This window comes from Staurois parvus, unplaced genomic scaffold (genome assembly GCF_062004578.1).
Source record: "Staurois parvus isolate SC_StPar_1 unplaced genomic scaffold, SC_StPar_1.0 ptg000608l, whole genome shotgun sequence".
In the NCBI taxonomy this organism is placed as follows: Eukaryota; Metazoa; Chordata; class Amphibia; order Anura; family Ranidae; genus Staurois; species Staurois parvus.
The window spans coordinates 689,929-717,537 of NW_028318404.1; the positions used below are offsets into that span (position 1 = coordinate 689,929).

General features: G+C 42.3%; 1 protein-coding gene across 1 annotated transcript in view; it reads right to left on the reverse strand.

Annotated features, from left to right (window-relative positions):
• EEIG1 (estrogen-induced osteoclastogenesis regulator 1) overlaps positions 1 to 27,609 on the reverse strand; it is a 112,431-nt gene that overhangs the window by 54,990 nt on the left and 29,832 nt on the right. The window contains exon 2 of the mRNA XM_089692929.1: positions 25,397 to 26,185. Coding sequence (XP_089549055.1) covers positions 25,397 to 25,542 — 146 coding nt within the window. The 5' untranslated portion in view covers positions 25,543 to 26,185. The remainder of the gene's footprint in view (positions 1 to 25,396; positions 26,186 to 27,609) is intronic.

Consider the following 27,609-nt stretch of genomic DNA (forward strand, 5'->3'; position numbering starts at 1 on the left):
AGAGGAGTGGTCCAAAATGACTCCAGATCGTTGTGCAGGTCTGATCTGCAACTACAGGAAACGTTTGGTTGAGGTTATTGCTGCCAAAGGAGGGTCAACCAGTTATTAAGTCCAAAGGTTCACATACTTTTTCCTCCCTGCACTGTGAATGTTTACATGTTATGTGCAATTAAACCATGGCAACATCTAATGTTTGTGTAGTATTATGTTCAGCAGACTGTGTTCTTCTATTGTTGTGACTTAGGTGACGTTCAGAGCACATTTTATGTCCAATTCATGCAAAACTCCACGGAATCCCAAGGGGTTCACATACTTTTTCTTGCAACTGTATCTCATACCTGACCAATCCACGTGAAAGCTGCAAATCGGCCCATTAAACTAGCTTTAGCCCCAATATTTAGCTTTATTCCAGAATTCCATTTCAGTAAATATGTCTGCCACTAGATGTCCTCAGTGTGATGGCCAGCATGATTTAACCTACTTTTTCTGAGCCCAGATTGTCTGACTCATTCCAGCCTGTGTCTGGACATTGAAAGGAGAAGCAGCACAGTGATGAGCTCATGTCTTTTTTACTCTGCCTCCTTTTTCTATCAGCATGTTTCCTGCTAGCAAATTAACTGATTGGCTCCTGGCGCTGCTGCTTCTTCCTCTCACACTCCAGCCCTGCTGTTCAGGGATTGCAAGAGAGTAATACCAGGCTAAATTCAAGTCCTTACACTGCTTGTATTTAAAAAAAAAAAGGTACATTCAATGATGTATCCATGATTACAGAGGTGCATGCATTTGTCTTCTAATTTTGCAGTCATAGGTCCTCTATAAAAGCAAACCTTTACTTTGACCTAATGTAACCTTTTTGTATGTGACCAGCAGTGTAGGTGTGTTTGTGAATACCTCTCCTGTATAACAAGCAGGATGGGTTCAAGTCAAAGTACTGACAAAATGAAATGGGGAGGATTGGTCTATTACAGAAATGACTGACTGAATACCTCAACCACTGGGCAGGTAGTCTGTGCTACCATTATGCACCTCAAAATTTAATTTTCAGTTTTGAGTGGACTGTACCTTTAAATAATATGCAGCATGCTTTCCATTATGTGTATGGGACTGTGTCAGACGCATCCCTGGCTCCTGAACCTAGCTCATAATTGATTTACCATAGATCAGCTGCAAGGATATACACCTAGAGTAGTGGAGATGCCTTCTTTCTACAGCACCATCCCCTCACATGTTTTGTACGTCTCCCAATCCTTGACTTGAGGCATCTGCAGTTTAGAAATAATATTTCATCAAGTATAGCATGAATGAGGCCCAGTCTGATACGGTTTTCACTGAGGCTTTGCTAATCAATTTTTACATCGTATGCTCAGAATTGTTTGTAACAAATGTGGATTAGCTACCAGTAACATCATGTTTTATGCCTCAAGGATGCCAACAGGTCCCAGTAAACTGTAGAAGCACTGAATTAACTAAATGACTGCATCCACTGGTAAAGTGAACCCGACATATACAGGGTGATTGAAAAGTAACTCTTTATTTTAAAAATCTTATAATTTATTTTTTAATAATTATTTTTATAAAAAATTTATATGAGAAGAACATACATAACATGAAGTTTTATTTAAAATTCGATATGTTCACCAGCATTCGCCTGCAGCTTCTGAAGCCGCTTGGGAATCGCATCAACTGATCTTCGCAGGAACTCTTGTGGGAAGGCAGAAATAACTTCTCGTAGTCGCCCTTCAAGTTCTTCTAAAGTTTGAGTAAACTTGTTCCTTCAACCAACCCCAAAGAAAAAAGTCGCAGGGTGTTAAATCAGGGCTTCTGGCCGGCCACTCATGCGGACCACGTCAACCCAACCATCTCCCAGGAAAATGTTCATTCAGCCATTCACGAACAATAATAGCAAAATGTGGAGGAGCACCATCTTGCATAAAAATCAAGTCTTCAATATTCTCCCAGGTATTGACAGCTGGCCAGATTTCATCTTGCAGCATAGTGAGATACCTTTCGGCATTCATGGTATTGCAGATTTAATTGTCATAGATTAAGGAACATACATTAAAGAATTGAGAAAAAAGTAACTTCATATAAAAAAATGTATAAATAGTTTAAAATAGGGAGTTACTTTTCAATCACCCTGTAGATAAACCTGCCTTTGTGTAAACACTGTGTCCGTAAAGAAGAAAGTGAATACGTACCTATCCTACTGCCTATGCTGCCGGACATTGCTCCAATGTGGAGAAATTCCCATCTAAATTCTCTTCGGAATCCGACACTTCAGAATATGTTGATATTCTGTGTTCCATGTAGCAGTTAGTGATTCCTTACTCTGACCTCCACATTACCACTGGATGTACTGGATGACACCCACAAACAGTTCAATAATGTTTTATATCACCAGCAAAGCTTCTTCACGTTCTTCAAGTTGCTTTATTGCTGTAGCACCAAGAATACCAACATTTTGGGACCTCGCAGAGTCACACGCGTTCTGCCTTGATGGAGGGACCTTACATGGAGCAATAAAGACAGCATGACAAAGATATGCTATTAATGAAACATTTCTTGTTGACGGCCATACAAGGACCAGACTTTTGTAGTCACACCAGACCCTGACATGAAAGGTGACTGAACTCCAGAAGATGCACGTGCTGTTGCTTGAGACAAGCTCTGTTAATACAATGGATAAGCTCCCCAATTTCTTTTCTGCTGTGCCAGATATTGTGTGAACAGTATAATCATCACCTCATTCTCCTATTAAACCCAGCGGGCTTGTGGCCATCAGGAAATTATCTTTGCTCACACACGCAGGTTGTTCATTATTGGAGCTAGGAATTTTCACATCAGCCACAAGCTAGCTCCCACACCCACAAGTGTTTGGGTTAATGCTGACATTGGAAGGATTCCTCTCGCTAAGAGCTATCTGAGGTCATGTGCTGAGAAATCTCTGCCAAATGACACCTTATGGTGCCAGAGGGCATGTTGTGACAACCTAAACCACAACCACGTGAGACAAGTCTTTGCAATGACCAAGTTACAGTTGCAAGAAAAAGTATGTGAACCCCTTGGGATTACGTGGAGTTTTGCATGAACTGGGCATACAATGTGCTCTGAACATCATCTAAGTCACAACAATAGAAGAACACAGTCTGCTGAACATAATACTACACAAACATTAGATGTTGCCATGGTTTAATTGCACATAACATGTAAACATTCACAGTGCAGGGAGGAAAAAGTATGTGAGGCCCTAGCTTAATGACTTCTCCCAGAGCTAATTGGAGCCAGGAGTGAGCCAACCTTGATTTCATTCAGTGTGATGATATTGGATGTGTTGCTGACAGCTGTCCTGCCCTTAAAAAACACACACCTGTTTTGGGTTTACTGGTTTCAAGAAGCACTGTCTGATGTGAACCATGCCTCGCAGAAAAGAGCTCTCAGAAGACCTACGATCAAGAATTGTTGACTTGCATGAAGCTGGAAAGGGTTACAAAAGTATCTCCAAAAGCCTTGATGTTCATGTGTCCACGGTAAGACAGACTGTCTACAAATGGAGAAAGTTTAGCACTGTTGCTACTCTCCCTAGGCGTGGTCGTCCTGTAAAAATGACTGCAAGAGCACAGCGCAGAATGCTGCATGAGGTAAAGAAAAATCCCAGAGTGTCAGCTAAAGACCTACAGAAATCTCTGGCACATGCTAACATTTTTGTTGACACATCTACAATAAGGAAAACATTAAACAAGAATGGAGTACATGGGAGGACACCACGGAGGAAGCCATTGCTGTCCAAAAAGAATATTGCAGCACGTTTGAAGTTTGCAAAAGAGCACCTGGATGTTCCATAGCACTACTGGCAGAATATACTGTGGACAGAAGAAAGCAAGATTGAGTTGTTTGGGAAGAACACACAACACTATGTGTGGAGAAAAAAAGGCACAGCACACCAACATGAAAACCTCATCCCCACTGTAAAACATGGAGCATCATGGTTTGGGGCTGCCTCAGGGCCTAGACGGATTGTTGTCATTGATGGGAAAATGAATTCCAGAGTTTATCAAGACATTTTGCAGGAAAACGTACGACCATCTGTCCGCCAACTGAAGCTCCGCAGAGGATGGGTGATGCAACAGGACAATGACCCAAAGCATACAAGTAATTCAACAAAACAATGGCTGTAAAAGCACAGAATACGCCTTCTGGAGTGGCCCAGTCAGAGTCCTGACCTCAACCCGATTGAAATGCTGTGGCATGACCTTAAGAGAGCGATTCACACCAGACAACCCAAGAATATTGCTACACTGAAACAGTTTTGTGAAGAGGAGTGGTCCAAAATTACTCCAGATCGTTGTGCAGGTCTGATCTGCAACTACAGGAAACGTTTGGTTGAGGTTATTCCTGCCAAAGGAGGGTCAACCAGTTATTAAGTCCAAAGGTTCACATACTTTTTCCTCCCTGCACTGTGAATGTTTACATGTTATGTGCAATTAAACCATGGCAACATCTACTGTTTGTGTAGTATTATGTTCAGCAGACTGTGTTCTTCTATTGTTGTGACTTAGATGACGTTCAGAGCACATTTTATGCCCAATTCATGCAAAACTCCACATAATCCCAAGGGGTTCACATACTTTTTCTTGCAACTGTACCTGTAGGCGAGTTTGATTTGAAAAACTAATGGAGGCATTAGATGAGAATCTGTATCAGGAAAGATATGGGGGCTGTTATTGCTGTTTGGAGACACTGCCCAGGAACAATCATGCACATCATGAAAGTCAGATAAAAATACAAGGACTCTGGATCTGCATACTCATAGTAAGTCAGTGACTTAAAAAGGACCTTAGTCAAAAAGTGAAGATTTTTAATGTTCTGTGGAACACCTAGAAATGTTAGCGTCTCAGCAGTAAACCGAAAAATCTACCCTTTGTCTTGAATTCTTCCTGAAAAATAACAGCGCACTTCTTGGCATGTAAGTGTGCTTAGGAACTCCTGTGGCTCCAGACTCATAGCTGTGTATCTGGGGTGTGAGATATAAGGCACCACTGCCTCCGACTGCCACTTCCAGGAGATTTTGCGTAACATTTGACGATGTCACTACTGTGTTGTTCACTCTTCTCCTTGCTGGCTCTGACATGAGGAAGCAAAGCTCTGCCTCTACCAACATGGCTACCTCCACACAAAGCCAGAGTGCAGAATAAGGTACGGTAAGTCAGCAGAGAGGAAAATGATCAGATGTAGGGGGCCCAACAGGCAATACTGCTGACCAGTCATTTACCCTCTGCCGGTCTTTCTTGGGTACACCTTCAGGTGTTCAGTTCCTTCTTTAAAATCTACTAAAGGCATTAGATCAACATGACACCCAAGGAACTAGTATTTATGGAAGGCATATTCAGGATTGGCTGCCTCAGTACCTTCTCAGCACAGGTTTCCATTAAAGTGACCCTATTAGGGTCCATTTACACCAGCCAGTGCTTTATAACACAGTGGATGCCATGCGGTGTGGTCCAGTGGGAATCACAGCTCTGTACCACACGGTTCCTTTTATTTTTTTTTTAACTTAACTTTATTGAAATATCAGAGAGACATTTCATAAAAGTTCAATTAGCCGCCCAATGGTGTAAAGTGGTTCCTGGTGCTGAGGAAAAAAAAAAAAAAAAGGTGTGCATGCACTACTCTTTTTCAGCACACTGTCTGTACACCACAGAATACAACACAGTGGTGTGAGTCGGGCAGAGAGGAGACAAGGCACTTTGCCTGGTCATGCAGTGGGACTGACCTGGAATAACCAGCAAATGCAGTCCCACCACATCTGATGTGAATGGAGCCTTAGACACTTAAATATGAAAAGGTGCATTCCAAAGTAATAGCGGATGACTTGAATAGTCCCCAGCTAAGCCACAATCTTTAGCCTGTCATGCATTTCTATGCTGAAATCCAACAATTGCTAAATAGGTACATGCAGCAGAGCTAAACAACACACATTTCTATTGTACATGTTGCCTCAACTTTCCATACATTAGCTCCTTTTTAATCACCAATGGTATGCAGTAGCAATAACACAGCTTCAGTTTTCCAGCTGCACTCAGTCAATGTTTGTTATTTCAGATACAGCTATTGCTCAAGCAACTGCTGATAGGAAAAGCTGTCAGAATCAAGGAATGTTAGGGGTTAATAGGGGAACTGTGCTGATAGGATCACTGCATTCCTGAAATAAGCTGCAGCAGGCAGGGCCCAGGACCTAGGGCAGTGCAAAAGGAAGGATTTTTCATGATAAACTAGCAACTTCCTGAACAACAGGAATGAGGAGAGGAAGGCCACAGGGACAGATAAATGTTATGGACAATTTCCTAGTGGGTTATGACACCTTGTTCACTGTGAGCAGGATGGATGGTAGACAACAGACTGAGTACTGGGTTAGCACAAGAAAAAACATATCCCAAATATGCAAGTCTTCTCTATAGCTGCTGGTATCATCATGTACAGTTGTGTTCAAAATAATAGCAGTCAGACATCACTAACCTGATCAATCACTGTTTTTGGTAGAAATGATATTTCTACATGACAGATAATTTACTAGCAGGTGTAGTAGAGTAATAGAAATCCAACAGTCATGACATGCATGCTGCTGATTCTGTGTAATTGAATCACTAATTGAAAGGGACATGTTCAAAATAATAGCAGTGTGGAGTTCTATTAGTGAGGTCATTCATTCTTTGAAAAACAGGTGGCAATTATTGCCCTTATTTAAGGAAGGAAGGCAGCAAAAGTTGTACATGCTGGTTACAGTGAATTTCTCTCTGAAATTCTGAGGAAAATGGGTCGTTCCAGACATTGTTCAGAATAACAGCGTACCTTGATTAAAAAGTTGATTGGAGAGGGGAAAACATATAAAGAAGTGCAGAAAATGATAGGCTGCTCAGCTAAAATGATCGCAAATGCTTTAATATGGCAACCAAAACCTGAAAGACGTGGAAGAAAGCGAAAAACTACCATTCGAATGGATAGAAGAATGGCCAAAAATGGCAAGGACTCAGCCAACAATCAGCTCCAGGAAGATCAAAGAAGGTGTAAAGTTACCTGTGAGTACTGTTACAATTAGAAGACGCCTATGTGAAGCCAAGCTATCTGCAAGAAGCCCCTGCAAAGTCCCACTGTTGAAAAAAAGACATGTGCTGAAGAGGTTACAATTTGCCAAAGAGCACATTGACTGGCCTAAAGAGAAATGGCGCAACATATTGTGGACTGATGAAAGTAAGATTGTTCTTTTTGGGTCTAGTGGCCGGAGACAGTTTGTCAGATGACCCCCAAACACTGAATTCAAGCCACAGTACACTGTGAAGACAGTGAAGCATGGTTGTGCAAGCATCATGATATGGGGATGTTTCTCATACTACGGTGTTGGGTCTATTTATCGCATACCAGGGATCATGGATCAGTTTGAATACATCAGAATACTTGAAGAGGTCATGCTGCCTTATGCTGAAGAGGAAATGCCCTTGAAATGGGTGTTCCAACAAGACAACGACCCCAAACACACTAGTAAACGTGCAACATCTTGGTTCCAGACCAACAAGATTGACGTTATGGAGTGGCCAGCCCAATCCCCGGATCTTATTCCAATAGAAAACTTGTGGGGTGACATCAAAAATGCAGTTTCTGAGGCAAAACCAAGAAATAGAGAAGAACTGTGGAATGTAGTCCAATCATCCTGGGCTGGAATACCTGTTCACAGGGGCCAGAAGTTGGTTGACTCCATGCAACACAGATGTACAGCAGTTCTCAGAAACAGTGCTTATACAACTAAATATTAATTGATTCAAAGGAAAGCAAAATCTTCAAACATTTTTCAGTTTATATAGTGAATGTTTGAGTTTGTAAAGAAGAATATAAACACTGCCATTTTTTTGAACAGTCTAATATTCACTTTTCTTCAATTTATTTAGAGGAACAACACAAATTTGATGTATTTTTCTTCATGTTTTGATTTGGAATAGAATGTGTAGTGTTCCCAATGCATTTGTGTGTATGCAAATAAAAGCTATTAGGATTTTGAGCTTTATTCACTTTTTTCAACACACTGCTATTATTCTGAACACAACTGTACATTTGGGATTCATTTGGCACTGCAACCACCATTCCACCAATCAGTAAAACACTTTGCAAAGCATTCCGTGCTGAGAAGCCAACCTCCTGTGTTCACAATGCAGGGCAGCCACTCGGCAAGGGACTCAGAAGCTAGTAAAGATCACTGGAGTAGCAGTGTCTACTGTATTTCAGTGATTTCTACATGTCTGGGGCATCAACCAGATATTGCATATACACAGTTACATTGGTCCAAACTAGACCAATGTAACTACGTAACATACGATATACCATTCCTGGAATTCAGCTTTAATATTCCTACGTTTAGGGGCTTCTTAGCCATACCTGCACATAACTGTGGTCATGTTGGATTTACAGATATTAGGAGGAGTTGCAAAGTTTTCTCACCACAGTCATAGTTTAGGTAAAGGTTAGCTACACTTTTTGGTGGTGAATGCAGTAACTAATAATATTTTCCAGATCATACATTTGCTTCTATTAATCTGTGTGCACTGGCAGGTCTCTGATGACAGATGATCACTTTTGGAGAAACAGTCAATTGGTTGCATTGGAATTCCAGTTATCATTTTTCCACTGCACATTAGAAAACAAAGGTTAATGTCAAACAGATTGTTGATGTACACTACATAACTCTGTATAGAAAGTGGATAATTCCATCCACCATCACTGACCCAACACAGAAATCGTTTTTGGTGAATTTTATTAGCTGGAAGTACATGCTGTAAGTATAGACGACTAGAAGTCTGCACAAAAGTACATCTGGGCTACAGCGGGGATCTGTGATGGGAGATAAGAGCATTAGAAGAGCACATCTAATTCATTCTCCAACCAGAATTAGGATTGTACAGGAGAGAATTACAGGTATAACATCGTTAATACACTTTGAGGAACTGCAGCTTGAGCTGTACACTTGGTGGATCGATTTGTTTATCAGAAGTCATTAAAAGATAACAGAAATGTTCCAGACAAAAGGAAATGAGAAGTCCCAGGACACTGGCATCTTTATAATTGTGTGTCTGCTTTCCTCCTAGTGCCATCATCAGCCAATTACACTTAAATACATCACATATATGCTGCAAATCAGAAACCCCTCTTCTGTCTGTCATGATCACCCACTATTTCGGCAGTGTCCCCAGGCTGTGAAAGGCAGCACCACACTTTTCTCTGCTGAGCTTGTGGATTCATCTAAGAGTCCTCAATCCTGCCAATTTTCAAATTAGTCAGCTCTAGTGCTCAGAAATATGTTTTGTGGTTGTTTCATTGTCAGAATGTTATTTCGGATTGATTTTTGCTAAAAACTCATAGTTCAGGCCACAGATGATGCAAATTTCTTTCCTGCAACCATGAAAATAGCTTGCTTCCCCCATCAGCACATTGAGTGGTAATGGGGGAATCCCTCCTGTAGAGTTGTGTTCTCCTGGTGGGGGTAGGGGGGCTAGCACTGGGAGCTATCCCTGTCGGGAGAACACAGTAATTGTTGCTAGTGCCCATTATATTCACTATCCACAACATGCTGGTTGTACTCAAGTCAATTCATGGATCAACTTGGGTAAAATCAGACTGCCCATAGATGGTTCAAATCTCAGCCAGTTCCTGCTGACCCTGCCAAGATTCGAACCATCCATGACTGGCTTAACCACATCTTCCTGGAGGCTTTTCTTTCACTGTAGTAATCAGAGACTCGGACACATATATTCCAGTATCTCAACACTTCAAGACAGCCCTGGAGGTTTAGCAATTAGCTATTGAGACACTGCATCACGAAGAGGTAAGGGTTTAGTCACATGCTCCCCCAGAACCAGGATGTTATTGAGTAGTCACAGGGATCAAAGTAACAGTAAATGCAAGTCAAGGGTTCTCCAGAAGGGTGCCTAGCACACAGCAGGTTTGCGACTTTACTTACTTTTTCATTTTGCAAGAGTTCGCTTTATGAATTAAGTCTTATTTGTGTTACTGGAAAGCACAGACAGCAATTTAGCGGTTTCTGAAGCAGCTGCCTTTGCTGGATTGCTAGCTTGGTGCCCAGGCTTCCTCAGCGCCGGAAGGAACCAGCCCTGTCAAAGTAACAAGCTCCGAACAAAGGCAGTTTAGTCATATGCCACTAAACACACAAGAATCTTTTGGATTGTGGCAGCAAAATCCACGAAAACAGAAAATACAGAGCATCGCCAGAAGTCAATCACAGGACCTCTGTGCTACCAGCCAAGAGTGCTAACCGCTCAACTATCATGGTGCTTATTCCAGTACTAAACATTTATGACCGACATAAGGGACTTATATTAAGTGTCACATTTTACAAAAGACAGAGATGTGACAATACTACATACACAAATCCAGACACACAGCAGAATGAATTCAGACAAAGTGACATTAAATTAAAGCACAGAACAACACAATGGTTGCTGTGAATACAGTGGAATTACATAAAGAGATGAACACAATCATCACTCTACGCCTTTCAGTGCGAAGCTGAGAGCATCAAGGTTTAAAAAACAAAGATATCTGATCTCATTTTTTCCAAGGACCTGATGTACCTTACAACAAACTATTTCAAGGTGAGCGACAAAACAATGTCAGGAAGAACGTCAGGTATTCAACATTGGCATCCGAGACCTGGAGTGCATAGCACATAGCCTATTGTGCGGTCTTGTCCGGTTGCCAGTACACCTTGTGAACTGTGCATGCAGAAGACCTAGCAACTGACTGAGACACAAATATTTACCTAAATGTATTGGGGAGTTAAGCTTTCTCCGAGTGCCTGAGAAGGGGCAAATCAACACATCGTGGTATGAAAAATATGCACTTCATGTGAAATATGCAGTTCAACTGAACCCTAGACTTCCAAGATAAAATCAAGCACATGAATATATGCTAGTCACCGCTGCTAGGTTGTACATTGTAAATAAAATAAAGGATTTGTCCACTCATAAAATATGTGAAATATGATGGGCAAAATTAAAGGTGCTCAACCTTCTGAACAGCAAGGGCCACCTAAGGGATTTGGTAACGGGTAGTGGGCCACAATGAAATTAAATGGTTCAGAATTTAGAATTTTTTTTAAATGAATAGCATAATAAAGAAGATTTTAAACAATCGGGGTCAACATTTTCTGTGGGATCAATCCCTGTTGGATGTTTAGCCACTGTTTAAACACAAAAAAAATAAATACAAATTTTTATTAACCAGATCACCATTGGTCCCTCTCTCCCTCTCAGGTGTGACCAGCCAACACCAGTGTTGCAGCCTTCACTATATCAGGATCCTTGTAGCCATCTCTTAAATTGCCAAAACAAGGACTGTGGACAATCTAAACAAAAAACAACAGGGAAGTGCATACCCTAGTAGTGCAATAAACGTTTTTTTTATTAAGCACATAATGCACTCACATGAATGACACCAAGGTTATCATACAACAACCCCTGTATGGGTATCACTAGATGTAATCCACTCGGCTAAAGGCTCCCTGTGTTTGTGTGTTAGGAAAGAAAGAGTGGGAAACCGTATGCAATAGCAGATTATGTATGACAGCCACCGGGATTTTGGAGGATTGGCAATCATTCAGTAAAGCAGTGTGCACCTGAAAGAGGCTGTGTGGGTTGTCATAGGTTTGAGGTCGCTGGGCACATCACACGGCTCTGTGGACCACATTTGGCCTGCAGGCTCACAGGTTGAGCATTCCTGGGCTAAAACATCCCGTTGGCTTGTAAAATATCCCCTCTCTTGTACACTAGGCATGCTCAGGTGCCCAAACATGTTACCCCCATTCCACCCTCCAGGGGTACCCCTGCAAAGGTCTGTGTAAAGTTTTACCATTACTGAAAATATATGCTTATGCTCTTGCTAGGCATCCAACCCTCTTTTGCTAGTCTGTGTCAAACAATGTAGTCACGCTTTGGAGGCTGTAAAATGATAGTTCAACTCAAAACTATACTGATCACAAAAATAACAGTCATTTCAATCACTATATCTTTCACAAGAACAACTGTACTGAATAGACACTTTGACTAATAAACCATCACTAATAAAAAAAAGAAAAAAAAAAGAAAAGAAACAAAGATATACAGTGAGGAACAGACGTATTTGAACACCCTGCGATTTTGCAAGTTCTCCCACTTATAAATCGTGGAGGGGTCTGAAGTTCACATTGTAGGTGCATTCCCACTCTGAGAGACAGAATTTAAAATAAAAATTCAGGAAATCACACTGTATGATTTTTAAAGAATTTATTTGTCTTGCACTGCTGAACATAAGTATTTGAACACCTGAGAAAATCAGTGTTAATATTTGGTACAGAAGCCTTTGTTTGCAATTACAGAGGTCAAACGTTTCCTGTAGTTCTTCACCAGGTTTGCACACACTGCAACAGGGATTTTGGCCCACTCCTCCACACAGATCTCCTCTGTCAGGTTTCAGGGCTGTCACTGAGCAACACGGAGTTTCATTCCCTCCAAAGATGTTCTATTGGATTTAGGTCTGGAGACTGGCTAGGCCACTCCAGAACCTTGATTTGCTTCTTACGGAGCCACTCCTTGGTTATCCTGACTGTGTGCTTCGGGTCGGTGTCATGTTGGAAGATCCAGCCATGACCCATCTTCAATGTTCTGACTGAGGGAAGGAGGTTGTTGCTCAAAATCTCACAATAAATGGCCTCATTCATCCTCTCCTTAATACAGTGCAGTCGTCCTGTCCCCTTTGCAGAAAAGCACCCCCAAAGCATGATGTTACCACCCCCATGCTTCACAGTAGGGATGGTGTTCTTGGGATGCAACTCATCCTTTTTCCTCCAAACACGACGAGTGAAGTTTAGACCAAAAAGTTCTACTTTGGTCTCATCTGACCACATGACTTTCTCCCATGCTTCCGCTGGATCATCCAGATGATCATTGGCAAACTTCAGAGAGGCCTGGACATGTGATGACTTGAGCAGGGGAACCTTCCATGCAATGCATGAATTGAAACCATGACGGCGTAGTGTTCTACCGACAGTGACCTTTGAAACTGTGGTCCCAGCTCTCTTCATGTCATTGACCAGCTCCTCCCTTGTAGTTCGTGGCTGATTCCTCACCTTTCTTATCATCAGTGATATCCCACGAGGTGAGATCTTGCATGGAGCCCCAGTCCGAGGGAGACTGACAGTAGTCTTTAGCCTCTTCCATTTTCTAACAATTGCTCCAACAGTTGATCTATTTTCACCAAGCTGCTTGGTAATTGCCCCGTAGCCCTTTCCAGCCTTGTGGAGGTCCACAATTTTGTCTCTGGTGTCTTTTGACAGCTATTTGGTCTTGCCCATGGTAGTAGTTGGCGTCTGACTGACTGTGGGGTGGACAGGTGTCTTTAAAAGAGCTCAGACAGGTGCTGCTAAGTTAGATTAATGAGTGGAGTAGAGGTGGACTTTTTAAAGGCACAGTAACAGGTCTTTGAGAGCCAGAATTCTTGCTGTTTCTTAGGTGTTCAAATACTTATGTTCAGTAATGCAAGACAAATAAATTCGTTAAAAATCATACAATGTGATTTCCTGATTTTTTTTTCCAATTCTGTCTCTCAGAGTGGGAATGCACCTACAATGTGAATTTCAGACCCCTCCATGATTTCTAAGTGGGTGAACTTGCAAAATCGCAGGGTGTTCAAATACTTCTGTTCCTCACTGTATAGGAATCCACATACACTGCATAATTTAGCCTCATATTAAATTGATATTTTTATGCTGTGTTACATGACTGGTATATCGAAAGATTGGCTGAAACGGTCAAATGTACGATTTGTCAATCATTTATGTCCAGCATTAAAGTGAGCATACAGAGGAAGAGGGCTCTGTGACACAGTCATTCTTAATTCCAATGGAGGAGATATACTAAGACTGGAGCACTTAGAACCTAATGCAGCTGTGCATGGTAGCCAATCAGGTGGCCATCAGCTAAATACCTTTTCTCATCAGCAGTATATAGCAGTCTTGTGACTTCTATCAGTGTCCAGTATACCACTGGTTAAAGCTTGTAGTTTTCATTCTCCCCTGGTTGTCCTACAAGGCTGCATAACCCCTGACCCTCCACTTGGACAGTGCTGATTGGCCCTGTGCTGAACACATGCACTCTCCCAAGAAAAAAACAAACAAAAAAAACCTCTTGCAATACACACCAAACTGAGCATGTGCAGCTTGCCCACAAGGCTCTGTTCTATCAGCAGATGGACTGGGGGGGGACAGTAGAAGAAAGGGAGGATCAGAGAAGACAGATTCAAACATCCTTTTTACACAATATGGAAGATTAATTAAACTTCCACAGTAAGTATAACAAGCATGCGTTACTGCATACACAGGGTGATTTTACGGTTGTGAGTTTAATAACACTTTAAAGGATAAATTCACATTAAAAAAAATAAAAAATAATAAATGCATTTTTTGTAGGTAAAAAAATGTGCATTTAGTATATTTTCTTAGGAGCCTGTAAAGCACTGCACCAGCGATCAGCAGACAGCGGGTGCAATGTCAGGCTACTGCAGGCTGTCAGTGTAGCTGTATGCTCGTACCTCCGATATGGGCAGACACTTCAGTCAATGCTCAGGCAGTCAAGCTCAATGGACCAAGTTCATTGAGAACTACAAGCCGTCAGCCAGGAAGGCTGATGGTACTTGTAGGCATTCATTCACAGAATTCTGTGAATGAATGACGTAGCCATGTGAGTGGAGCCCCGCACAGCTGCATTCACTCTAAAAACGGGAGAAACACGTAACAAGTTCCCAACTTATCCTTTAAGTTTTGATAATGAAACCTGGAAGCTGATTGGTTTCTATGCAGAGCTTCACCAGGATTTTAGTTAATCCTCCCCCAAATGATGAGCACACTTTGTCTTGCAACCAATTGACAAAAGCAGCAAATACACAGTCTATTATGTCTTTTTTCTTGTGTCAATGAGGAGCCAAAAAAAAAAAAAAAAGACAAGCACTGGAATTAGTTGGAAAGTGTTCATTGGCACTACCTAGGGTGATATTTTCTGCCATTTCCAAATCAGGTCAATTGGATGGTGATCTGCTGTATGCACCTAAATTGTGTTGAAAATATTTTAAAACCAGGTAAATGCAGTGTTCTGGGTGTGAGTTTGACATTTACTGGGGCCAAGGAAGAGCTGCTCAACACAACCAAATTACAGCTGCCATTTTCAGTGCACTAAAGGCAAACTAAACCTGTTCTCTAGAGGCAATAAATAAACTGCCCCTTTACTTCCATTTGTATGAAGCCTCTTCTCGTGGATGGCTTGCAAAGTACTAGATATGTACAGCTTATTTCCCATGCTCTAACAGATGTCTTGCATCATGAATTTCCTGACCTTCTCCATGTCCTGCTCTGATAACTGTGTAAATGGAACTTTATCTCAAAGCCGTATCACTGTTTGCAAATTACTACCCAACATCCTTGTGACGCAGATACTTGATGCTCAAGTGGCAAAATGTAAATAGGGTGGAAAAGCAAATTCTAATTGAAAGAAGCAGGGAGCCAAGTTAGTTTATGCAGAAGAGCAACCCAGACCATTCAGACTTGTATGTACCTTTGTATAAGTGACCACAAAGGAAGAGATATGGTCTCTGGTGATACCAATTTAAATGTAACTATGCTATACAGTCTTGGGATTTACATTATTAAACTTCACAAAGCAAGTAGAAAACCTTTACACTTGCCTCATGCTACCGATCAGCAGGGGTGTACTACATTGGTTGTAACTCAGCAATTCCAGCTTTCAAGCTTTTTATGAGAAGCACAGCTTGCCTTTGGAAATCTGCCAGTTTTCAAGGGGGCAACCCAGACTTGGAAAGCCACTGAACATGGAAAACCATTGCTAACAACTAATTGGAAGGGGTTGTGAACAAAAAAAAGGTATGTGTGTAAATAAATATATATATATTATCATAAGTACATAACGATCCTGTGCAACTCAATCCAAGTTCTAAACAACCAGTGAAATGTTGTATATTCCAGTATTCCACAAGTCCTGTACATGCATCCCACACCAACACAAGCATACCAGTTGTGAAATCAAGGACTCCAATATATATTTTTTAATGTTTCTATAACAATGGAAAAGCTTTTCAGAAGGTACATTTCACCCCATACATCACACTCTAGGTCTCTGTCCTCATGTCAGAACAGGAAGTGAGAGGAAATCTCACTAGTGGGTCCAAACCATGATGGAGGTTCTATGCTTTCCCCACACTATGAAAACAACAACTTCCAGAGGTGGCTATACTTTTCATAGAAGTGCCACAGGGGCAGTCATTATACAAACTGATGGTTTTAATCTTTGCAGTCAGAGCTCTAACAGACACCCCTACAGATCATGTATGGTGCATACAGTATGTTGCACATACAGAAATCACAGCTGTGCTGCAGCTCACGTGAGTCTATTTATGACAGGTTTACTAAATGTAAAGTTTCTGATAATATATGTAGCAGAAATTTTCAGAATAGATACTTTTTTGAGATTTCAGGAATGTTACAAAACACATCTATTTAAACAAAAGCTGATACAGTAGCAAAATTTTCCAATGCACAGCTGACTTCTTGTCCATCAGTCCAAATAAAGAAAACTACTGTCACATTACATCATGTCTGTCAGTAACATCAATGTATCTACACTGACACGACTGCCAAAGTGCAGCCACCCTGTACTGCCTACAAGTCCATTTGTTAATTATGTAACAAGTGAGGAATAGAAATGTACTGGGGATATCCGAAGTAAACTGTCCCTTTAACTGACACACAGGCATCAGATTTATTATCGACCTGGGCACAGCTTGTGCCACCAGAAAAGAGTGATCCCAAGTTATGTAACATTTTAATGTAATTTACTTAACTAAATGGTGCATGCAATTACAATGCCCTGCCTAGTAGGAACACACAAAGTGATGAATTATAGATAGAGTAACATTTAGACTGAAGTGGCTTTATGGTAAATGGATTTTAAAGTGTTTGTGGAGATAAAGAATGATCTTGAATGTAAAGTGACAGGTCTATCAATCATTTAAGAAACAGGAAGAGTAACCAGAGTCCCATTCCAGGTCATGTGCTGCAACAACATCACACAGTGTGCTGCTAACTGGCAGGTCAGGCTCCACAGAGAAGCACACCGCTGGGGCAATGTGCTTATAGCAGACACCATGCCAGATACACTGATGTACTGATGTGCTGCTGGGTCCTGAGGAAATGCAACAGAGGGGAACAAGAAATCAAAGACACGAGAGAGTGAGAGAGACCGCTACATAAAAGGAGAGGAGGGGGGAAGAGACAGAGCCACACATGTAGAGGAGGAGAGAAAGATACCATCACAAAGCAAGATGAGGAGAGACTCTCACAGACACAAAAGGGAAGAGGGACAGACAGTCAAACAAATACAAAGAAAGAGGGGGGGAGAACCACACAACCACAAGGGTACAGGATGGGAGAGGACACAAACCCCCAAAGGTACAGAAAGACACACAAATACAAAAAGAGAGGGGGGAGAGAGAGACACCCAAAAACAAAGGAGAGAAGGGGTGAGCTACACAAAAAGCGCAGTGGAGTATATATACTGTACTTCTTCAACCAGAGTTGGGGCACTCTAATGCAGAAGGTGGGTTACTGGCCATATCTCCAGGTGAAAACAGAGGGGAGCCTAAAAAAGAAAACGAATGCAGCCACTACCCTACCATGATTGGTAAGCTACAATATATTACTTTTTTGGTTTGGGCATTAATACCACCAAGCGGAACTCTGAACGTTTTTAATCAGTTACAGCAACATTTATTTATTTATTTTTGATGGGGTGGGGGGGGGGGGTTATAAGTGAATAAAATCATTTTGATCATTTTCAGCAACCCTGTCTGTGACCCACTTTTGTTGGACAGCTTGGTCTTATAAAGGAAGTTGAAAAATAACAACAGGTGTATAAGCCAGATCACCAGGTCGCACGATTTCAAAGAATGATGTCATGCCAATTTGAGGTGCGATTTGCAAGATATCTTACACAGATGTCAATGCAAATCACACTAAAAGTAGTGCATGAAATCGGACCGCTTATTTGCTCCCTTTTGTTCTGTTAAATTGCACAAAAAAAAAAAGAAAAAAGGTTAACCGAAAGGTTACTCTGCAGTGTTATTTAAAGCAATGTTATCAGGACTACAGTACACATCACACAATAAGGGAGATAAAGAAGGAGGGAGATGATTAGTAGTTGCAACTTCCTGTTCTGAGGTGACTATGCTGCTCCTCCATAGATATAGTATGGCAAGTGAATGTTGTCACCCTAGGACAGGAAGAGTGTTATTGGCAAGGTCACCAGGAAAAAAAACAAAATAAAAAACTAATGCAGCCACCACATCCAAGGACTGGAAGCTGCAATGTATTACAAGTGTGCTCCGGAGCTTAGATATACTTTCACCCCATTAACCAAAGGGAGAGGGATAAACCAGTGGAACAATGGAAGGTTGTAGAACATATCAGCGTTTCCACTAACATCGCAGAGCCTTGTGCAGGGAATGAAGAAATAGCAGTGCAAAGGGCAGGTTGGGACCAGCAGGTACCATCCTCGCCTGTGCAAACACAGATAGCCCACAGTGCGACTTGTACCTGTACAAGGCTTTGTCACGGAAACCTACACACACCTGCATGGAAACGTACAATATTACAGCACAGTTAGCAGAAAGAAGCAGAGATTTCAGATTTATGACACACGGGTTAAGTAATTATTTGTCCTCCCTTACGGAGGAGGCTGAGAATATTAACCTTAGAGCCTCATGATTCCTCTTCTGTGCGCTTACCTCAAACTTTGGCAACTGACAACCAGCTACAAATCGCACTACCTTATGACAGCTGGTAATTTAACAATGCCGGCAACATACAATTAAATTTGGTTGCTTCTGAGTATACCAATGACACAGCTTTGCAAAGAGAAGCATTCCCAGTTTGTGAATATTTAATAGCACTGCTGTACACCATAAGCATTCCAGATGAACTGTCCAAAATTCGATCTGTGGGCAGTCCTTTCTGCATCCTTTGGATCTGAAAATGGAAAGAGATGGGTGGAAAAAAAAAATAATACAGTTTTCAGCCGCACAGCTTTTGCATCCAATTAGCTGCAGTCACTGTTTAAGTATTCTGACAGCTGTGGGGACTGGCATTCAAAATACAAAGACCGACAGAAGATTTGTCCATCGGCACAGTTTAGCTGTGTTAGAGGAATTGAGTGACTTCTCCCATGAAGCCCACGGGCCAGCTTTGGCCTGGGTATACACGAATCGAAATTTAACCGGCTCAGCAAGAACAAGTCGAATTTTAATCCATGTGTAGCCCTGCTGGAAAACCAGCATTCGATCAGCTGCTGCAGCCACTGGTGGCAGCGCTGATCTGTGTATTCCGGGTGTCGGCAACCTGCGGCTCCAGAGCCGCATGCGGCTCTTTTTCACCTTGGCTGCGGCTCCGGAGCACACTGCCCACCAGGTGACAGGCAATAGGGCAGCAATGAGCAAACTACGGCCCGGCGGACCTTTTAATCCGGCCTGCGGAGCTAGGCTCCCGCTAGGCTCCTCTCACAGTCCGCCCTGAAGACCGGTGTAGCATGAAAATCTGTCTCCTATGAGGATCTGTCCCCCTCGACGTATCTGCGCATGTGCCGGAGATCGCCGATCGGCTGCTAATGCCTGAAACTGGCACATGCGCAGATACGTCGAGGGGGACAGATCCTCATAGAGACATATTTTCATGCTACACCGGAACGGCGCGGGAACACGGCGAGAGGAACACGTGGAGCAAAGGTAAGTGAATTGACACAGGGGGGACTTGGGGACTTAATATGGGGGATGAATTAATAAGGGGATGAATTACTATGGGGGGATGAATTACTATATGGGGGATGAATTACTATGGGGGATGAATTACTATGGGGGATGAATTACTATATGGGGGATGAATTAGTATGGGGGATGATTTACTATATGGGGGATGAATTACTATATGGGGGATGAATTACTATGGGGGATGAATTACTATATGGGGGATGAATTACTATATGGGGGATGAATTAGTATGGGGGATGATTTACTATATGGGGGATGAATTACTATATGGGGGATGAATTACTATGGGGGATGAATTACTATATGGGGGATGAATTACTATATGGGGGATGAATTACTATGGGGGATGAATTACTATAGGGGGGATGAATTACTATAGGGGGGATGAATTACTATAGGGGGGATGAATTACTATATGGGGGATGAATTACTATGGGGGATGTATTTTCAGTTTTAAAAATGTGGCTCTCAAAATAAATTTCAATCGTGGTTTTGGCGAGATTTGGCTCAGTTGAAAAAAAAGGTTGCCCACCACTGACCTAAGGCTATGATTGTGATTATGACGATACACTGTGGCCCTGATTAACCCTTTGCTTACTGGGCCCTTAAACCCCCTTCATGACCAGAGCGCTTTTTGCAATATATGCAGTGTCGGATTTGTTTTAAATGTGGCAATGGTTTTGCGGCTCCCAGTCTTTTTTTCCCTCTCGGAAACGGGTCCAAGTGGCTCTTTATGTCTTAAAGGTTGCAGACCCCTGGTGTATTCTGATGGGAGAGGAGTCCCCACTGTCAAAATACAATAGTGCAGCGAGGATAATCACTGCCTCCAAATCACTTGTGTGGATGCAGGGATCTGTGAGGTTTATTTCGTTCAGCTCGCTGGCTGAATAAAGAAAACAAACTTGTGTATACCCAGTTTTAGAAAGATGCAGTGTAGGAGTGTTGCAGGTTAACTAGGCGGTAAATTGGGGTAAGGGTTCTGGCTAGTTGTTAAACAGTTGGGTCGCTGACAACCAGCACAACTCTGAAATTACCTAGTCAAAGCAAGGACTGTAAATGTTGAGCAAATCAAAGGTAAGTGGCACTGAGACAATAACAAAGGGTTTTGATAAAAAAATGCAGCATGTCTGCATTGTCATACAAAGCAGTGTAACTGACCTAAACGCAGTGTTGGGGTCAGGGGCGGACTGACCATTTGGAAACTTGAGCACTGCCCGAGGGCCCGGGGTCATTAGGGGGCCCCATGAGATTGCCCTGGTACCTTTTTCATAGGTTTTTTTGAGTTTGGGCAAGGACACAGGGGCCCCATGATCCCCTATTGCCCGGCGGCCCCATGAGTTGTCAGTCCGCCCCTGGTTGTGGTGTGAACGGGGCAGATACATCTTAATGTGCTGGGATGGGTCTGGTGTGCGTAGTGTATGGCCCTCCTTAATAGCAGGGACAAATAAGATCAGGGGAAAGCTGCTGAAGAAGAAGAAATGTCTAGTGCAGCTGAGCAGAGATGTCTTGTACAATAAACTTGCCTGGTTAAAAAAAAAAAAAAAAGGCAATAGAAGTACCCTGGGGTGCCTTGAGGGTTCTGCAGGGGTACCTTGGCAAAATGTCTAAAAGTTGCCCAAAACTTGTACACAAGCCAGCGGGTGGAAGAAGCTGGACTTTTAGTTACACAAAGCCACAGGTTTTCATTGTGTGCCATTACGATCTTCTAGCCACTGGCATCCTGAAGTTGATAAGGAGGATGTCAGTTGCCAGCACAGCATCCTTGTTTGACCCTCCCCTGCCCCTCTCCATCAGTGCTGGGGTCACATCAGTGATGGAGAAAAAATGCGAGAAACACTGGAATACTAGTCAGGACCAGTGTGCAAAAGTGTATTTGCTTTGGAAGAATAAATCAGCTCCAATGTTGGGTGTGCTACATGTGTGGATATTGCTGCGTTATATCAAACTATTAGAATAGTTTTTTACATTTTAGAATGGGGTGCCTCAAGACGGTCCATCATTTTAGAGGGTGCCTTGACTGAAAAAAGGTTGAGAAACCCTGAGATAGAGTTCTGTACACAGGGAAAGCATCCATAGGCGAGCAAAGTTCAGGTTCTCCTGGAGGCTAGTGAGTGTCTATCTATATGGAGGTATTTTATTCCCAAGGTCAGCTACAACTCTACATTCTCTGCCTCACTAAGCACTACATACAATTCACGGCACGGTTTCTTGGCACACCAAAAAGGACTGTGGGTATAAGGCCGATACCAGGAACCCTGTACACACCCCACCAGGTTACATGTAAAATTATTTCTCCATTTACACGTCTCAGTGTTCACACATGGTTCAGTGAATTCAAACAGGCTTACTCAATATGGTGACGCAAGAAGAAGGGATCAAGTACACATTGTGGTTACCATAGCAATCAGATGTCTGTCCACTGTCAGCTCACTTCTATCTGAACTCCAGGATTTTTCTTTTTTTCTGCAAACACAAGTTAAATAAGTTCATCTCTTCTATCATAGGTCTAATGGTTGCTGGTTACTGCAAAAAACACAGCTGCTCCGAAGCCGGATGCTACACTTGGTGCTATGTTTTCAGCACGGTGAGGCTGAAGAGCTGTGGCTGTGACAGTGAAAGATTCTGTGGTTCATCCTCCCTTTCCTCTCCTCTTGTCCATTCACATTCTTCTGCAAGGCGTTCAGTAAATGGACAAGGGGAGATCCTGACATACATATGCCCCTCCTCTCCCCTTGACTATTCACGGAACACCTTGCAACTTTTGAAAAGAATACAAGTGTTTTTGTGAATGGAAAAGGAGAGAAGGAATGATGAAGCATGTAGGGATCCCTTCACATGCACAGCTGCTGTTTTTCTTCCTTGCAGTGTTGAAAGTATAGTGCTCTGTATTGGATCCTTCATCCAAGCAGCTGTTATTTTTGCAGTAACCAGCAGCCATTTGAACTTAGGATAGTCTTAATTAAAAATAGCTTATATAGCTTCTGGTGTTTACAAGAAAAATAATTGTTTCCCTCGAGTTTACCCAGTTTCTGATTGGTTAATATGTTTTTCTACATCACGCTGCCACGCTGAATAAGCAAACCTTTTCTGAGAATCACTTGGGTGATGCCATCTCTGGTCCACTTCTATTAGTCGTCTGGATAGTACACTGACCATCAAGGTTCAAAAATCTTGAAGTCAATGGCCTGGAACAAGTATTCCTACCTGTAAGAGGTCCTTATTTGTATATCTGCTCTAGGTAAGGGACACAATGTACTGAGGCAAGAGGGTAAACCTGACAGCCAGGAAACTAGCATTTGCAGAATAAGAAGTAATGTAACATTAGTAGTACTGGCAGCCTCCATGTTTCTCTATGGAAAGGTTTCCTTTAGGAACTGCAGCAGCAGAATGTCGTTTACGCTGTGATGAATATCATAAATGGAACATGTGGGCTTCATTAAGCTGTCTTCTAGTGAGTGAATTTACAGTCTGTACAGTATACAAAGAGTGCTTTTCAAGGCCGCATTCACACTTTTCTGTTTTTAGGCTCACGTTTTCCTTTGCACTTTTTCACACTCCTTACAAATTACTTTACATTGTATGTCAACATGCGTAAAACCATGCCTCAAAACGTGTTTGACACGTGCTTTTCAAAGTGTGAATGGGCCCCTACATATAATTTCAGCAAACTGGAGATTTCCATTGCCTGTAATTGCTGCTCCTTAAACCAGTATTGCCTGTCAGTAAAGATACTTGAGCTGGCAGCATCACTAATGCGTTTTGGGCAATAGACATACTTTGGATGCTTACTGGCTTATCAAAGCTAATGAAGACGCAATGATGCATGTGTATTCAGGCACGTGTCTGGTTAAAGTGAGGCCAATTAGTATTCGGAAGCCATGGGTTAAGATATCAAGTTGTCCTCTATAGTGTGACAGATGAAGTTCAGAAAATTACAAATCACTACAATGATTTTCTTCAACTACCCACAGAACTAGGCGATCGTTGACGAATTGGGCCACAACGTCATGCCTGTCGGAAAGTGCCAGTCAATGCTGACCGACGCATCTCAGGAAGGGTGGGGGGGGGGATAGTGATAGTTTATGCTGGAGTAATTAAATATTTCACCCCAAGGTAACCTGGTGCAAGTCTACCTTCACAGCATAAACATTCAGACCTGCACAATCCTAGCAAGTATCTTTATGGATAATCAGATTGTTATGGTGGTCAGAATGTTACTGTACACCCAACTGCCTTCTCATGTCATTTACTAGTTTCACAGTGCCAAATCATTTATAGGCCAGATATAGGCATGAAATGGCATTTGGAAGATGTAACTGCTGAAAGATTTTTCTGGAGAGCAATCCAGTCTGTCTTGTTTATTTTAGACAAATGCTACATGTTTATGAAATTATTTGACACCGCTGAATTTTGGTAAAACAATAATCAGAAAGATTAATTTCGATCACCCCCCCCAAAAAAAAATTGGTCAGGCAAGGGGTGTCTGCTGAGGTTGCACTGTGAATGCATGTATTGTCATTTTACAGTTCAATTGTTAAAGTGATATTAAAGGCAGTGAAAAAATAAATAAAAAACATGTCATACTTACCTGCCCTGTGTAATGGTTTTGCACACAGCAGCCCTGATCCTCCTCTTCTGGGGTCCCCACTGACACTCTTGCCCCCTCCCTCTTGCCGAGTTCCCCCAGAGCAAGAAGTTTGCTTTGGGGGCACCCAATCAGGCTCACTCCCGAGCTGCTGTACTGCGTGTCCATTCACACACAGAGCTGTGGCCCTCTCTCTCCTCATTGGCTTACTGTCTGTGATTGACAGCAGCAGGACCCCACTACTGTCTCAGCCAATGAGAAGGGAGAGTCCCCAGATAGCTGAGGCTCTCCTGCACATCACTGGATTGCGATAGGTAAAAAACCTTGAGCCTTCACAACCACTTTAAGGTCTATTTCAGGTAGCCATTACCTTCTGTCCATAGTTACACTCCTCAAAGCTAAAAATCTTAAACTTTACACTGACGTGAGTGTTGGTTCCCCACAGAGCAAAACCTTATCAAGTCAACAAGACCCTGAGTGGTCAGGTACAGTATTAGAGTCTGTACAGCGTGTGCACTCCTATACTGCTAGACTCAATTAGATTGCCAAGCCTATATTTATTTTTAGCTTACAATGGAAAATAGAGCAATAAAAATGCTAAATATGCGCACAACAAAAGGTCCAATTGATACTATGCACATTGTGCTGTGAGTAAACAGGCCAACTATTCAGATAGAGCTGCCAGGGCATGGACTAGAAATCGTAGCAGCAAAATTACAGCAAATGCAGAGTGTTTGGCCATGACAAGTAGATTTACCCTATAAATGCAATGCAAAATTACAGTGGTTGCTATGGGAAACAGTCCCACTTTTGCAGCAATTTTCATACAGCGTTACAGTGTTTCGGGGACAGGGTATTGTAAATATACTTTAAATACATTCGATGTTCACTTACCTGCTTGACAGGCTGACAAAATCTCCTCCATCTAGCAGCCTGACCTTACAAAAAAGGACCCCGTTCACAAAGGGGACGGCTGTCAGCTCCTCCAGGGTAAAGGTGGTCTGGAACTTAAACTTCTTTTTCTTGGTCAAGAAAGCCATGAGTGATCCCACAAGGCAGGAATTTCTCCAAGCGTTTTGGGATAAGAGAAAGCAGATGGGATGTTAAGGATTACAGGAGGAGGAGGGTACGAAGGAATTTTCTCTCGTTTCAAAGAAAACTCAACCTTCGAAATTCAAGTGTATTATCGGCCGTCAACTTCTATGTACCTGCGATTGGGGTGTCCGGCCCTCCTTTGGGAATGGATGCCCCAAGAATTTACCAAAGAGAGGAATAGTCTTTGGAGCATCTCCAGGGGTAGGAGGAGAAGACCCGCAAGCTCCAAACCAGCAGAGGACGGGGTCCCTGGACTATCTTCTGGGCTGTCCCTCTCTTCAAGGGATAGTGATCTCTTCCTGGTGATTCCTGAAGGCAGAGGGTACAAAGTCTGTATGTGGCTTTCTTATCTCCAGGCAGGAGCAATCGGACTTGTAATCTTGTTCAGACTGGGAAAGCTCTCTGTTTCTTCCTCCTCAGGCTGTGGAGGTTCAGCCAGTGAGTAGCAGGAATCTGAACTCAGCAATGGGCTGCTAAAGACTCCTCCTCTACCGGCTCTGTGGGAGGTGGAGGGGGAGGAGAGCGGCTCTTTTCTCTGTATCCAGCAACCTTTTCATAGGCACATCATCTCCCTGATCATCACCAGCACTGCAACAAAACAAACACATCACTGTCTGAGAAAGAGCTGGGGAAAGAAAAACAATTTGCTAGAAGAGAAAGCATTAGATTTATCCTGACATCCATCTGATACTGTGTGCTGTACAGAGCCGAGTTCAGCTCCAGCCAGAATCAACACCGAGCTTTGTATCTGCAAATCCTGAACACGTTTAGAATGGACCTCATAATAGTGACTGTCCACTGTTCTTTAGGACTGGCATGCACAAATTAATGTCTATGGGTGGCTGTACATGGGGCTATGCTTTTGATTCACGAGAAAAAAAATATTTGAGGATCAGGTGGTGTTTATATTCCCCGGGGGACAATAACAAGAGATTCTCGTTAAGCACTCATTATTATTTTACACATAGAAGGGGATGAGGTTGTTAGTGTTCATGCATGGCAATTAATGATTGGCCAAGTGGGAGAGGACATCAAGGTGGGTTCAGGTAGGCCAGTGATGGCTTCAAGGACTGACAGATGCCTTTTCATTCATTGTTTGCAGCAAGACATATGACTGTTAGCCAGACACACAGCAATATCTAGGCAGGTTGGCTTGATCTGTTCAATCGTTTTCCAGTCCTAAGTTTGCAGATGGTTGTCAAAATTGCTTGAAAACTGGAAAGTATGACTGGCGTACGTCAGATGTAAATGTGAATATTGTCCGATCTGTGATGAACCTGCCAAAAATCGCTTTGTGGACAGCCCTGTGATCGCCCTTCTACCCATCATCCTTCAAATGAAAGATCAAAGGAGTTGGATGGAAAATTTTCAGCCAAACAGCAGCTGCATCCAATCAGATACAGTTGCTGTTTGGGTATTCTGAAAACTGCCACCGCTGTCTATCTATGCTGCATAGTGTGGAAGAAGGAATCTGTTAGATGTTTTTTTTGTACAGCCTGCAGACTGAGAGAAAAAAAATCTAAAAAGGTGTACGGTCAGCTTACCCCAATCATTAAAATCACATATGGGGAATTTACTAAAACTGTAGCACTCAGAATCTGGTGCAGCTGTGCATGGGAGCCAATCAGCTTCTAACTTCAGCTTGTTCAATTACGCTTTGATGATAAAACCTGAAAGCTGATTGGTTTCTATTCAGAGCTGCACCAGATTTTGCCCTCTCCGGTTTTAGTAAGGCCCCTTTCACACATGCGGACCGTTCGCTTCATCAGTTCAGTCATGTTTTTTCAAAGAAGTTTATATTTATATCACTTTTATATCCGTTTTTTACATCCACTACTAATGCAAAAACAGATGCAAAAATTGACTTTTTGTCCATTTACATCCATTTTTTGTCTGCTCCATTTTTTTTAACAAAACAAAAGTAGGGCTTTTATGCCTTTCAAATAATGGATATTGATGGATGCTGATGTAAATGGATGTAAACAGATGATCATCCGTTTACATCCATTTTT